The sequence below is a fragment of the Aythya fuligula genome, chromosome 3 (assembly GCF_009819795.1).
Source record: "Aythya fuligula isolate bAytFul2 chromosome 3, bAytFul2.pri, whole genome shotgun sequence".
NCBI classification, from domain to species: domain Eukaryota; kingdom Metazoa; phylum Chordata; class Aves; order Anseriformes; family Anatidae; genus Aythya; species Aythya fuligula.
Window position 1 is genome coordinate 24,855,722 of NC_045561.1, and position 16,269 is coordinate 24,871,990.

At 39.5% G+C, this 16,269-nt stretch overlaps 1 protein-coding gene across 2 annotated transcripts in view; it reads right to left on the reverse strand.

Annotated features, from left to right (window-relative positions):
* Nucleotides 1-3,160: 3,160 nt before the first annotated feature.
* NID1 (nidogen 1) overlaps nucleotides 3,161-16,269 on the reverse strand; it is a 42,700-nt gene continuing 29,591 nt past the window's right edge. For both annotated transcript variants that reach the window (XM_032184255.1, XM_032184254.1), the window contains 6 exons: nucleotides 15,719-15,845; nucleotides 10,579-10,750; nucleotides 9,288-9,445; nucleotides 7,782-7,905; nucleotides 6,527-6,639; nucleotides 3,161-4,953 (listed from right to left, as the gene is read on the reverse strand). In XM_032184255.1, the coding sequence (XP_032040146.1) occupies nucleotides 4,832-4,953; nucleotides 6,527-6,639; nucleotides 7,782-7,905; nucleotides 9,288-9,445; nucleotides 10,579-10,750; nucleotides 15,719-15,845 (816 nt within the window). In that variant the 3' untranslated portion in view covers nucleotides 3,161-4,831. The remainder of the gene's footprint in view (nucleotides 4,954-6,526; nucleotides 6,640-7,781; nucleotides 7,906-9,287; nucleotides 9,446-10,578; nucleotides 10,751-15,718; nucleotides 15,846-16,269) is intronic.

Sequence of the window (16,269 nt, forward strand, 5' to 3'; positions counted from 1 at the left end):
CTTGGGCTCTTTTCTGCCGTCTGCTCAGGTTTCTCCTCTGCATAAAGCAGGGAAGAGAGGCGAGGAGAACAGAACCTTGAGCTCTCGAGTTTCGTGTTCAAGCAGAATTGGATGTGGGATCTCAGAGTTTAGCCTGCAGTGGCCAAAGAGAGTGCTGTGGTCAGTGGGAAATTCTGGTACTAGGAGAAGAGACTTAAAAGGTTTCTAACATCTGCTGTAACTTAGTGATTCTGTGGCTTCATCTCCCTTGCCCTACCCCCTGCAGTTTACTGACCACAAAGGCATTACAACCTTCATGCTAATTGCCCCTCCCACCTCCCAAGCTTCCCACACATCACCATCCACTGCCTCAGAATCTGTCTCTCCTTCAGTTGCCTGTCACCACAGTTGTGCTTTCTCCATAACTCTACACTCAGCTCCTGGGAAGATTTCCATTGCCATCCCCAGCACTGCTACACAAGTTCCTGGGTCCAACCCACAGCTGCCACGAGGCACGCCCCACCAACATCTGTACTCTCCTGTTGCAGGCCCTGCGTTACACAACTACCCTGTTTGCCCTGTGTGTGTTCCGGATACCCCACTGTGCAGGAAACACTGCCTGCCCAGAGCAAAGGGACCACAAACTGAATTGGCTTTGGTGCATGCTTAAAACAAAGAAGCCAGAGGCTGAAATACACCGTTTGAGTAATTGTGAGACTAGCAGCTTTCTGCCATTCATCAACTCCAGAATGCTCCCCCCCCAAAAGAGGAGCAGCAAATGTTACTGCAGCTCCTCCTGCTTTGCTACAAAGCAGCAGGAAGCCCACTCACTGCACTGCCAGCTGAACATCTCGTTAGTTAAGCAAAGCTCCAGAGTCCTCAATATTTATATTTGTAGGAAAAAAATATTCACATCTTTCCCCTATTTTAATGACAGACTATCCTAAACTCATTTATCGGATAAAGGACAGATTTCATATGCAGCAGAATTTAAATCAAGGTGACTCAGTCTCTTAATGAACAAACTGCTGCCAGATCCCCAGTTGGGGATTTGGATACTGGACATAATATTCAGTACTTACAGACAGACCAAGCAGGGGGTGTCTCACAACTGTATTCTCTATAACCATGTGTTTCACAACCTGTTTTTTTCTTCAGCAAGATCTCCAAGCAATACACTGGGAAATCCTACACAAAAAATACTTTTCCATTTAACCATAGGTTAAACTGATGAATTGTGACACTGTCATCGAGGGGCCCTTATTCCCCACTAATCATCTGTCATTCTTAATTATATGCCCACAAGTTAAAAATGTAATATGTTGTGACAAAATTGTGCAGCTGGAGAACTGCACAGTAAGCAGTTCGCCAGCTTGGAACAATACTGGACAGGATGTTGGGTTTCAGCAAGCCACACTGGACTTTAAACATGAGGAAAGAGTTCTTCAGAAGTTAACAAGTGAGTAACTTCTTTTTACACTCCCTTCAGATGCAAAGGTGGCTGAACCACCCCATCAGTTCATCAGGGAGTCAATACTACTTTCAGCTTGCAACTTTTTACATCATTGCTAAACACTACTAATGGTGTCACCATTTAATATCTTATGTGTGATGGAAGATCTGAACAGAAGCATTTCAAAAAACTTATCTCTGCAGAAGTCTGTAGTATTTTGTCTTTCATTCAACCACTGAAGGAGTTGTTCACCTTCCCAGAAAAACTTGTGGATTTCTGTTTTTTTGTAGCCAATGTGAATTGTAATTACATGTAATAATTTCTTCAAACACCACAGCAAGACTGACATGATTACCAATCCCAGCTTTTTATAACAACTTATTTTTAATAATTAAAGAAATCCCATTTTCCAATAACTTTTAAACCCAAAGCACAGTGTAAAATATAACTGAAATATGCTTGTGCCTGAGCAAGACTACAACAGTCAGACACTAATAAACAGCAATCAGGATAGGAACCAGGTAAATGAATTAGATCTGGGTCAGCATGAGAAAGCCCCATGTTATAAAAAAGATGCCATTAACTGTCTATGCTTTGAGAGACAAAACAGAAAAATCACATCTGCTATGTCCCATTCAAAATACTTGTGAGCATTTAACTAAAAAAATATGATAGACACAAGACAGATCCTCTGAAATGGCCAATACCAAATGCCAAACCTTGAGATTCTTCCCCCGACTGTAACTAAAATGAGGAACTCAATACCACAGAACACTTCAGAGGCCAAAGATTTAGCAAGATTCATTGAGAACGCAAACATTTAAAGGAATAAAGAAATGTCAGTGTCATGACCCAGAGCACACTCCCACCGCTAGCAGCTCAGCTGCTTGCACAAGGCCAGCTGGCTGTCAGGATGTATGAAGAAAGCGCAAAGCAACCTCAGCAGAGGCTTGTCCTCAAACAGCTCTGCTGGGAGGCCTCACTGAGGGCAACCTCCTTCCCTTCGAGGCTGCTCTTCAGCTGCTGCTTTTTAGCTGAGGCTCTCACCCTGAGCCTTGCTTGAGCCATGCACGCTATTGATCCAGACCCTGGCCAGCAAACCTACTCACCAGCTTGACTGCAGGCCTTCATTATGGACTTGCCTGGCCGTCACTGGTCTTCATCACTGCACCCAGACTTGACCCTGGCGCTGACATACCATAGCAGTAAAAGCGTTAAGAGTTTAAACCTCAGCATCACCACCTCCAGCAGGCCCCATGGCCTAACTTTCTACTTGCCTTGCAGGCACAGCACACACCTGTAGCCACACACATGCAGCCTGCAGCAACAAAGCACCCCCGTCATTCTCAAACTCTGCACACAGGGCATCTCTGAAAAGAAGGATAAATTCTGGCCCTCACTTTCTCTACTCCCTGCCCTGTATTTCCACTAATACAGAAGAGTGACATATGGTGTAACTGAATTGTGTTCAACTTATGTTTACCCAACAAAGATAACAACCAGTAAAACATTTGTGTCATCCAAGTCACAAAACAGAGGAAATTGTATGTTCTTTTATGCAAAACTAATTCGAGAGCACTAAAAGTATCCTACTGGCTTTAAAATACAAAAATTCCCAACAGCACTTTCTCCCCTATACGGTTGCATCATCAACAATCTATAGGAAAAGAGATTTGAGACACCACGTATCATATTCCTTCTGCAGGGAGGACTTTTTTTTTTAAAACAGAAAATTAAAAAACCAAACATTTTTATTGACTGTACTGTAGATAGCTGTACAGAGTGTAAACTTTAATATTTCACCAGATGTGAACAATTCTGGAGAAAGAATTATCAAGCACCTTCATTTCAACACATTTTTGATATTTACAGTAAGACATTCCTGATTAAGTGTATGAGTAAAATGAATTAAAAGTTATAAAAAGTTATACAAAAAATCTTTAAAAAGTTTACATTGCTATTTTATGATAAATATACAATTAAAGAGGAAGATGCCACAGTTAAGACTGTGGCTCTCTAGGAAGCTTAACTGTAGTGTCTGAAGGAGTGAGGAAACAGGGGTGTTAATAGCTTACTGCTCAGATCACAACATTATTGTGAAATGTGTGCTGATAGAAGTAGGCTTGCACATAAGCTTCCTTCCCAACACAAACTGTAGAAGATACGCTTCACTCTTAGCTTTGTACTGCTACTTTGACATTGAGAATATGGATTTTGATTTTGCCTCTCATCTCCAAACTCATCTGTGATGTTGAAAACATGCTACAATTTTCCTTAGACTTTCAACATACCTTTTTGCTGTTACTGAACACTGGCACACAAACGGGACATAGCTTTTTGTCTTTTGAGCACTAAGACACAACTGACCTTTCTGGAAACCAGATTTTTAACTTTCATGTTTCACATCGCCTATGACAAGGCATGATGTGATTTGCTTAAGAAGAAGGATAGCTACAAAGAAGTTCTAAGATCATTCTCAGGCTTATAGACTCAAACATAAAAACATTATTTTTAAACTTCTCAGGAAACATATATGACTTTCTCTCTTTAAGAAAAACAAACACCTCCAAATGAATCAACATCCATTCTTTGATGAACTATCATAAATCAAGATCTATGTCTAAAGTTTGTTTAGTGGATTTTAGGAAACTACTCCAGAATCCACATCAGACAGAATTAAAATAAATCTCTCAAAATCCAGCAAAAACTTCAAATACATCCACTGAGCAGTGCTGACTATCAAGAATCACATGCTGTGGAAAGGGATCATGAGGTTAGTGAGAACTACCCTTGCAGCATGTGGATAAAGTATTTCTGTAACACAAGAATCAAAAATTTAGATTCAAGTTTTGAAAGTGTAAAGACTAGTAGTGGGAATGAATGGAGTTAGGCATTAAATCTGTGCTATTACTGGGTGTTCCCACCCACATCTATTCATCCTTGGGACCCCTGGCTGCTTCTCTGCTAAAGATAGAGCCCAGTCATGTATGTGAAGGGCTAAGCACACCATACCACTGTGCAGATAACCTCTGCATGCTTCAAGGTACAACCCAGTCTCAGAATCACACCACCCTCCATTCTATATTCAGTACTTCAATTTTCTCAAGGCACACTTCCTCCTAGCCCAGCACAGGTGCAACTAAGGCACCCACATTTAAATTTAAAAGCACGAAGGTAGTATTACAGGGAATAAGATTGAGCTGGACCCAAGCTGACTAGCTCTGTCTTGCCTAACTGCTACAAAACAGTTATTGCCTGTGTGTGTCTGCATACGTACATTGTTGCTTGCTGTCAACAGCATGCAGCATTTATCTTTAGGGCCTGATTGTATTTATAGAACTAAATTTTTTACAGCACATTTCCAAAAAGTGCCTGCCACTAGAAAGCTTGTTTTAATGCTCAATTTCTTTCTATACAATCCACTCCAACTGTGTTGTCAGGGCAGCGGCAAGTACGGCCTCCTGGGGTAGCCAGGCAGAGGTGAGTACAACCACCATTATTCACTGAGCAGTAATTGTGTCCTGAAAGAGAAGAGACGTAAAATGTTGAAGAACAGCATTAACAAACCCACAAAAAATCCAAAACACATGTACAGAGAAAGTGTAGATTTTGTGACTGCACTGGAAAACAAGTCAGAACAAGACAGAGTGAAACAAAACTATGCTTTGGGGAGATGGAATTCATCATATCCCCTGTGTTTGCTTCTGATATTCCCCTCAAATAAAGGTTCAGATATAAGGACAGAGCAGGAGAGACAACATGAAAAAAATAGCCTGTTTCTGAAACGTACTTCATAAATTGGCTGAGTGATCACAGACATTAGAATGAAGAGAGGATGAGCGAAGAAACAGGGGAAACGCAACACATGAAGACCAAATCTAAAAGGCCACAGGATATCACTCCTGGAGAGCACCCAGTACAAAAACATTGAGGAATGATTTATGAAAACAAAATAATATTGGGGGTATGGGGAGGAATGCATTAATGTTGAGGGTAAAACAAAAGATCTACACGGAGTGGATTTTGAGGGCAAAGGTATGAGTCAAAGAAGGAGGAAAAGCACTTGAAATAGACTGATGAGACAGAAGTGATGCCAAGGTTACTACCATTATATGCATTTAGTTAGTGCACACAGTGTTATTTTGCTACACAGTGCCTATTACTATGGAACTATTAACTTGTTAATAATTAACCAATAGCTAATAATTAGTCAACCACATAATTAATAGTATTAACTAGTAATAAAATAACTGTTTTCTTAGTTATGATATTCATATGCATTTTTAATGCTCTGAACCATGGATGCAATTAAGTTACATTTTTTTCTATACATGTTGAGTAACTTGAGTAGAAACTATCTCAAGGTTTTTTTTAGGCCTGAAATTAAAATACCACACCTCCTGTAATTCTAGCCACATCATAATAATAAAAGGTAAACTCATCTCCTAACTGTGATTTGATAAGAAGAACATAACTGAACTGTGGTATTGCTTCCCAAAGAACAAATTGTTATTTCAAGGTTATCAATTTCTCTTCTACGCTTCACAAGGGCATTTTCAATAGAGTAGCTGAAAAAACTTAACATTCAACAGTACAGGAAGACCAGTCCACCCACTCTACCACCTGCTGTTTTCTGAACAGTCTCATTTTAAAATTACCAATCTTCTTAAGGACGAAAGACCATGATATTTCTATAGTTCAAAGTTTATATTCTATAGTTCAAAGTTGTTTTGTTTTGTTTTGTTTTAAAAAGTAAATAAGCTCTAAGTACAAATATAGCATTCAATTTCAATGATGACAAGATAGCAGCTTTTGCCATATCAGATTTTCATTTTGATCATACACCTGTCCTTCCATACAGGAAAGGACAGGCCCCTTCTCTCCCTATTCTGGTTTGATATGGCAACCACAATAACTGCTTCTATAAAAACAACACATACATATGTGATTTTCAGTAACTCAGAAGACACAAATCTAAGCAATAACTAGATTTAAATAACCATCTATATCAGTTGGAAGCCTTTCCGTGAGAGCTGCTACTAAGCTCGTTTACAGGCTAAAGTGCTGCACAGCTGGAAAAAAAATGTGAATTACCTCCTGGGCACTGAGCAAAGGCTGTGGTGATTCCATAGAGGCGGGAGCGCTTGTGAGGCTGGAAGTTATCATTTTCTGTCGAAACCATGCGATCCACTGCTACAACAGCATCCCTGCCACATACAAGAGAAACGAATGTATAAGTACAGGGAAAAACAAAACAAAAAAAGAAAAATCTGGAAGTGCCTCATTTTGACTAGTAGGAAGTGATGCCAGAATAAAATTCCACCAAGACCTTAACTTTCATGGACAACTCAAGTATATACATAGCCCTCATGCTAGGCAGCAAAAAGATTTAGCAGCAAGGAGCCAGCTTACTATTATTGGAGGTACTTCCAACACAGGGGCACATCTGCTAGTAGTTTTGACACATTACATATTCTGCCCCTCTGATATCTTCTGTGAAATAGACTACATAGATACTACACACAATAATTACGGACAATACTGTGTTTCAGGTGAAGCATTTTATCTGAAAGGAATACAGGCGGTCCTAAGTAATTTCTTTTTTTCCTAGAAACAAAAGTGCACTCAGCTGACAGAACTGCAACACAGTTTCTCATACATCCATATGAGATATCCAGAATACATATATATCCATATATATATATATATCCAGAATAGCATTTGCCAGCTATTAGGTTCCAGCTTGGAAATAATTAAGAACATTAATAGCTCTTTTTGCTGCAATTAACAGACTCAGTTATATAGAATTTTGCAGGTAAGTCCAAGTAACTATTTACATCAAATGAAAATACTATATATTTCCAGAAAAACATCCAGTACATGTATTTTAAATATATAAACTATAAAATCTCAATCATATTTCAATGTTTTAGTTCACTTGCAACAAAGAGTGTGCCACCAAGACAGTAAAAGTGCCTTCTTATTTCTGGTTGAACAGTCAGATAACATTGAGCATAGAAGACCTTGAGTGAATAATTTCTGCCCTCTACAATGCTGCAAGTACAGCCATAAGGAAAACATGTTAACTCCCACTCCTTTCCCAAAAATGTTCAGTTCTAAAAGCATTTTCTTAGAGGACAAACCAATGTGCTGAAAAAAGAAAACCCAGTTAACTGGCAACATCAATAGGTCAACTCTGCAGATTCACTCCGCCCTGCAACAGCTATTGCCAGGAGGAAAAAAAAAATGTGTGAGAGGTCACACATGAAAAATGCAGCAAATACTTCAGTTCCTATGAGACAGGAGAACAGAATAAAGCATTCCATAATTCCTTTAGCAGATAACATACCTGCGCCAGTCCGTGTAGTATAAATTCTTCCCATAGCTTGTAACACTGAAAGGATACTGAATTCCTTCAACAATCTTTCGTCGACCAAACTGATTAGGGTTCATGCATTCCAGTCTTTTTGTACCTGCATATAGTGAAACAATTTAGTTTATTCAAAAAACAAGACCAAGAGAGCTCTCAGAGGGGATAAAGGCTAAGTGTAAGCATGCAAGCACAAACAGAATAAAACTTCCTGGAAGTCTTTCGGTCTGCTGCTTAGTCAAAGCCTTTCCCACGCCAGATCTCCACACGTGCCAAAGACTGGATGGCAAAGTACCCTAGTGCTAATGTAATTAGCACAGCACCTAACTTACTGAAACACTAACATCCAGTGCAGCTACGGCTTTGCTCACATGTTGAAACCCTTGGTACTGAAACCAGCATACTCAGGCTGGGGTAGAAGCTGACAGAAGGTCTCCTCCATTCTGGAGGGATCCTTCAGCCACTAGTCAGGTTCCACATCCTCTAGAAGGCATTTTTCAAGTACACTTTGGTAAACATGTTCCCAAAAAGCTTGATGGGTTGGGCCACAAAGACAATACTGCAGGAGGAACATCCAACTTATCAATGCAAATAGGGTGTTTAAAGGTCTAGCTCTAAGTCTACTACGCACCTTGGAAACATGGCTAGAGAACCTAATTTTGAAACCCACTACGGGTGTTTAAGAGAAAAGGCGATAAGAGACTAATCTGAGAACAAAAGAAGGAGAAAGGAAAAAAGAAATACAGCAAAAGGAGAAACATGAAGGCTGGAGAAAGTCTCTTACAGTGAAAGAGAGAGCTTGATCTTTTTAATTTATCAGTAACTTGAAAGGTGACTTGAAGTATAAAAGGACATCCATAGGAAGAGATCTCTGGCAGAATCTACAGTGGCAAAGACAGCAGGATGGCGAAAAAAAGAACAGTTGAAATGAGGATTAGAAGTATGCTTTTTTTTTTTTTGAACAGTTAAGACACTGGCAGGAAACCAGCAATGTGTCAATGACAGAATTTCATCTCTTGATCTCTAAATACAGTATGAATTGCTTTTTCAAGGCTTGCTTCAGTCAAATATAAGCCAGACTTTACCTTACAACAGGTTACAGGGCTTAGAACAATAATGCCAAAATAATGTTCTGTAGATTAGACAGATCAGTGTTCTTTTCTGGTCTTAAACTATTATCTATGAAACCAAAACTTCCCCAAAGGCCTAAATACTATCTAAACATAAAGCTACGTGCAAGGCACACAGATATAAACCTGCTGCATCCCTGGAAAATCTGTTCAGAATTTAAATCTTCCAGCTTACACAGTCTCTAATGTGAACTCAGTGGTCATATGAACAAATAAAGCAAGATTATTAAAGCCAAAAAGCAAGGTATGAAATTTAAGACTTTTCCTAAAGAGCTATAAGCATTAATTGGTTGGGCATCTTTTCAGGATTAGTTATTATACTACTATTACGAAGATAGATTTGACACCTATTTACCTGCATCTACCCAACACAGCATTGAGGAATAAGGATCAAATGTGAGCCCGTTTGGTAATCCCAGATCATCCTTAACAAGAATTCTTCTGTTTGTGCCATCCATGTATGAGGTTTCAATTTTAGGAGCTTCTCTGTTCCAGTCAGTCCAGTACAAGTTTCTTAAGAGGAAGAAAAAGGCAAAAATTAAGACAGTGACTGATCTCAAAGGATTGTTGTAATCAAGGAAAACAGTAAGAACACTGAAATAACACCATGATCCCCATTAGTTAAATCCATAGGAAGGACCACACTGCCATTGGATATAGAAGCAACAGAAGAACAGTGAAGATATATCAAATGTTATACTTCCATTAAAAACAAAGACAGACAAACACACACATGGCGAACTGTTTTTTCTATATTTTTTACCTAAACAATGTGTGCAATAGAATACATGCAAGATACCAGGCAAAACCACCTCTACTGAAACAGTTCTGTGGACTGGTCAAACTATACATCCCTACCTCTGCTGCTCACCAGCCGTCATGCCTGCTCAAGTTAAACAGCAGCAGCATTTGGCACACATCCGTGGAATTCATTCAGAATTACATTTTTCTTGTCAGCACACCAAGCGGTATGCAATGGAAGTGATCATAGCAGACTATGGTCAGGGGAGAACCCCAGAGAAGGTCATTAAAAAATCGCTAACCACTGATCACTAATAATAAAGTATCAGTGATTTTTTTTTCCTTGAATGTGCTTTCTAAATCTGAAAATTTACAGGGTCTCTCAAGGCAAGCACCTTTGCTTTTTTTTTAACCCCTAAACCCACCCACAAAATCTGCTTTGAGACATAAGCCAGATCCCAGAGCCCCATGCTGTCAGGAGGTTTCTGCATGGAACAGGTCCCCCCTCAGTCTCATTATGCTTGTGCCTCTCCTCTTCCTTCACGCTATGAAGTGTGTTTCTTTTTCCTTACTCTGCTGTCACTTGATGCATATGCACAGACGTTCTCATCCCACAATTATGTGACATATAGGAAATGTTGATTTTAACATGTATTGGACAAATCTCTCAAAGTATCACGGCATTACCTAGTGGGCATTTTAGAAGTTTATTTCAAGCCTACTACACAGGACACAAGTAGGTTGTTCCATTTTTGTTTGTTATTTTAAAAATCTATAGTCCTATTATTGTCTACAGACCGCCTAATACATGGACACAGAGCATACACTACTGTTAAATACATAAATGCATAAATCTATTCTATAAAACCAAGCTTTGCATGTATATTTAGAAAAGGCATCCATACCCTCTCACAGGATCCACAACAATTGCTCTGGGGTTCACCAGGCCAGTGTCAAAAAGGATGCGACGCTGGCGCCCATCCAGCCTAGCCACTTCTATTCTGTCCAGCTGAGAGTCAGTCCAGAAGATGTTGCGACCCAGATGATCTACAGCTATCCCCTCAGGACTTCCCAAGTCTGCAAGACAACAGAAAAAAAATCAAGCCTAGACATTATGTTTTGTACCAATATACAGCATTGGCCTCATAAGCATTCTCAGCTCCTAACAGAGAAGTTTTCTTTCAGTTTTCTGGCTGTGGTCCAACAAAAGCCACTTCACATCAGTTGGAAGAGGAATATGAATTTTGCCTTATGAAGTTTAAATACACAGAACTTTTATAAACACAGAGCCCTTGGAGATGTGTCTGATGTATAAATAAAAGATCAATCTGTAATCAGAGAAAGACAGCAAATGCAGTGCCAATAAACACAACAAAGATGACTTATGTTACTACTGGACATGGATTTTTAAGAACGTTGCCCTGAACTGCAACTGATCTTCAGTGGCTGGGGCACTGCAGTGCCTCATTGGTGCAGGCATGGCAAAATAGCGTAACAGCTAGGCAGCAGCTTCCCCAGCTCTTCATTTCTTGCACTCTGAGTGCTGATTTACTAGGTTAATACAACAGCTAATGCAGCTAGGTTACACCATGAGAGCTGCACACCCCTCTGATTAGCGCCACAGTGCCCAAGTGCTAGCTAGAAGAAACTGCAGTCTAACATTAACAGTCTTGCCAGTCAGCCTTCTCTTCAGAACAGTAGAGTTTCAACACCCAGTGGTGTTTTACTGGTCAGGTTTAACACCTTAGCCTCCTGTGCAGGGGAACAACAAGCTCTATACCAAGACTTGAGGGCTGTTAGGTGGGCAAGAAAAGAGTATTTGCATTAGTGAGGCCTTATGAAGCAAATGGTTTGACCAAACAAGCAAGACCATTGATAAGCAGTAAACAGAAACATTCTACAGCCTAGAGCTCTACACCTTTCACAGTAGATTCCTGCCTTCTCAAATACCTTCCTTCCCACCTCCAGCAAGGTCCCCTTCACTCTCCGAGCGTTGGTGCTTCCTTTCCCATCCTTGCACCTTTGGGCTTTGGCTTTCTCATTACATAAGAACAAGTAAAGCAGTTTGACTTGCATTAAAGCAGAGAGAGGGAATTCCCAGCTTGATAGCTTTTCCCCCAAGCCTCCCCTGGCCCATGTTTCCCTTCTTGTGAGCACCTCCTTTATAAAAGCCATGGATTTCAGGCAGGGTTACAGCACAGATAACCTGAATTGTTAAGACTCACTTATGCTTCGTGTCTTACATTACATTGGGCTAGAATACAACTTACTCTACCCTCCTTAGCAAGTCAGGATCTGGAATAGATTTTTATAACTTTTAATATTCCCCCTTCTTTGATACTGGCATATGTAGCACTCCTCTGAGAACTAGATTTCATACAAAGTGTAGCCAAAACAATACACAGAGATAACCAAGCTCAAAGGACTAGAGATAATGATATTAGCTAACTGATGGAATTCAGATCCAGTTCTTTGTTTTTTTACACAGCAACCCTTTTTGGAACATGTTTCAGAACTGTATGTGCACAGATTTTCTTGGACAGTTAGTTGTTCCAAAAGCAACAGGAAATAACAGATAATGACCTACTCCTTTAGCATTAGTAATTTCTAACCCACTTGAAGGATGGAGAATAAATACATGGCACTTGGAGGTTTAATTCGGCCACTGTTGAAAAGCCGCTTTATACTCTTCAAGGTTCACTGAAAAAGAGTAGGCAGGTTGTACAGGATGTAGTGAAGCCAAAGACAGGTACAAATCAATTTTAGTCCAATTTCAGTTCCAAAAGAAATAAAGAATTGCACATGATCACTCCCCAGAATAGGCAGTGGCCCTTCATACCAGCCATCTGTCAAATTTTTTTCAAATGCGGATCCACACATCATTTGAATGTACTGGAATGAGGGTATGTGGCAAGTTAGCCTTCTATTAATGCTCAGGTTTACTTGCTGATAGCCATGAAATAAACAGATCCCAACACAAACTGCCTTACTGGAAAAAAGGCATTTGGTCCAGAACTCCAGACAGAAATACAACTTTTCTGTGAATTAAGTTACACAGCAGACTAAACAGCCTCTCCTCTCTCACCAGGGTGGATTAAACTTAGTCTGAACACATCATTTTGGATGTATGTTCATTGCTGAAGAGCTGGAAAAGATTAATTAAGATATAGTCTTTCAAGAGGCACAAATATGTTCCTGCACTATTGTCATCAGGCCTGATACAGTCACAGGCTCTACCCCTGGGAAACAGACAGACACATACAGCTGATAAAATTTAGGCAATTACTACAAAGAGGGAAGCTCTATTTCCTGACCTGCCTACACAGCTGCAGAGCTCAGAAAGCCTCCAAAGGCTATACAGCTGCAGGAATAGATGAGAACTGGATGGAGTGTCACAATAAAACATGTTTCTGCAAAGCAACTCCACTTGGATTGCAAGAAATTAAAAAAAATAAAAAAAATAAAAGTGCATTCCACAAAAATACACACGAACAGAAGAACGCAGCAAGCAGCTGTAGCTCTCCTGAGGAAAAAGACAAATATCAAAACAAAACAGTTTATGACAAGACTCATGAGTTTTCTGAGAGAGACGAATTTTTCCCATTTCCTGAAATTTTAAAGTTTGAGTTTTGGATAGCATAGAGATACTGAAATACTGAATATTCAGCCTTATATTGTTCTGATGCAGTTAACATTTCACACAGAAAGTAAAGAGCAGCAGTGTTCAACATCTCTTCAGGAATGCCACACACATCCTATGGGGACAACAGGACAACAGAAATCACGAGATGTCTTTACACACACAATATTATTTGTAGCAGATTTAAAAAATGAAGTTTCCACATGGCATCATGTTGTAAGCACTTTGAATTACTTAGTAAGATTTTCAACTCAATCTTCACAAATGTTGCTAAAATATTGTATACACTGCAAGACTTTCAATGCATGCACACACTCTCTCGTTAGATAGACCAATTTATATCTATACAAAATCTTTAGCAATAGCAATTTCCCTCACTTTTTAAGAGTACAGAATCTGAGGAAATATTTGAACAGTGGAATTTGGAAATCCTTGCCCCACTGAATCTGTATTTATACAAGCACATGCTTGCACTATGGATTAAAATCCCATTTAGATTGAACGTGTTGGGATGAAAAAGAAGTCCTACAAATACCTCAGCCACCAAGTTGTACAGAAATACCATAGTTGCTACTGTGGTTAGGGATGGCTTTAAGCCCTCCTTTATCCCTTCCCAGAGCAATGGGAAGATCCTAGCTGCTCCCCCCTCTCCACTGCCCCTGAGGGCCTGAATGGAGCCCCAGCAAACTGGCTATTCTGAAGCACATACTCCAGATAGAGATACTTAAACAGATAAAGAAAACCAAAGCAAGATTATTGTGAAGCTTTAAAACTGCTTGACCATTTTGCTAAGTCAATTTCCTAAGTTTTAGTGACAACAGGTAAAAAGGATCAAAAGCAAGGGCCACCTCCTCCAGTGACTTGACTTTACAGGTGTTCTACAATTCTGAGGATACGTGCATGCAAATAGTGCTGCTAGCTATTTTTGCTGTTTTTTGTTTTGTTTTTGGTGTGTGTGTGTGATTCCCCAAACCTGTCCTTTCCCTTAGCCCTTTTCTTTTAAGAAAAGTTTTTGTATTGTAGATGGTCAGGCTTACATTTCTAATGAAAACAAACACAAACTGCATTGAGCAACAGAGACCTGAGGGAAAAATACAATAACAGGACATAAGCTGTAAAAGCACCAACCCCACATTACTCTCTAGCCCAATTCTTAAAGCCCTGAGCAACTCCAAGGGTGAGAACTGAATGAGACTAATTTTACTCATTCTTACTTCACAACTTAACTGGAAGACAAGAAAACTCACAGCTGAAACAGTTTCTAGCCACCTTTCAGCTGTTCAATCTCCAAGCCCAGGAACAGAGAGAGCAGGGGTTCTCCTCTTCAGCCTCCCTACCCACCCATTACTCCCCAGCACAACAGACAGGTGACGGGCAGAGTGAAGGAGAAAAAATGCCTATACAAATTCAAATCTCAGACAGCCAAAATATTACCTACCTTGCTTGCCAGAACGAAATCAGAGTGATACCCACAGATAGTATTCAATGTGAACATACCAAATTATTATGAAATCTTTCTGCAACTCTTTAGTAGGCTTTAGTTTTGATTGCATTCATTCAACAGAAAGCTGACAATCCATCATTCTCCATTTCAAATCACAAATGCATTAAACAACAGGGATTGGCCCCAGCACATGCCCTAGGTTTTAATGATAACTCAGTTCCATTGTAAGCACCAGCCATTTACTGCTACCCTTGTTACTGTCTTTTGCTCAGTCAACAAGAAGCTGTCAGTCCAGCAGAGAACCATCCCTCTGTTCTCCGAACAAGCCTATTGGTAGGTCCTTTGCAAAGAACCTCACAAAGCATTTTGAAAATCCAGCTACATTATACTTACTGAATCACCTTTATTTGCACAACCACTGACTGTTGAAAAGCTTTCATAGTTATGTAAGGCATGACTACCCTACGTTAAAACCAGCAAAACCCTAAATCAACTGTTAACATCATGTTTATTTATGCTTTTTCCTTCATGTATTTACATGTTGTAGGCATTGCATCATTGTAAGCATGAATAATGTCTCTATTTACAGCAATCAGAGCTTAGTCTACCCATATGTTCCAGCCTGCTCTTCTGCACTTTTGGGCTTAAACTTAGTTTATATAAGGAGATCAGACTTCTCACTTATCTCAATAGTGAAACGGCAATGAAGTGCTACTGCACAGGAAATGGATTTTATTTATTTATATATATATATATATATATATATATATATATATATATATATATATATATTTTTTTTTTTTTTTTACATTAGCCAGGCTTTCTGGTTATTGTTTTTATCAAAATAGCACTCACTTGTGATGCTACAGCTCAGGCAACAACTGCGAATTATAGATTATTAAACTTGTGTCTTTAATACCATTACTAGGAGGTAGCAAGACAAAGAAGTTAGTCCTGTTACCTGTTTTGATGATGGTTGTTGGCTCCCCACCATGCAGGCTAGCTCTGCTGATCGAAGGGCCACTGATGTCTGTCCAATAAACCATCTTGTCCATGCAATCATAAGCAACTCCAATAACAACTTTGTCCTGTTGGTCAACATGAAAATTAGGTCAGCTTATGCTAAACAAAACAAACAACGACAACAAAAGTATTTGCCAACAGGTCAAAGTCTCAAGCCTAAAAAAAAAAATTCTTGGAAAGAGGTGAGAGATGGGGAAGACAGGCAAAAAAAAAAATAAAAGGACAGTATGGGTAGTCATCATAGTGTAACTTAGAATAATACTTTTAGTTTCAAGTTCCTTCTAACTAGCAGTCACCATTCACTGTTCTCTTACTCCAATGAAGCACTGTAGATATTAATACTGACCTGTTGGTCTTACTTCAGTAATTTCTTAAAATGGATATGCAGAAGAAAATTCATGATAATATCTTACTTTGTTATTCCTCATCTGCTTTTTTCCCCTCTCATCCTTTCCCTTCAAGGACAGAACAATGACTTTATCAAATCTG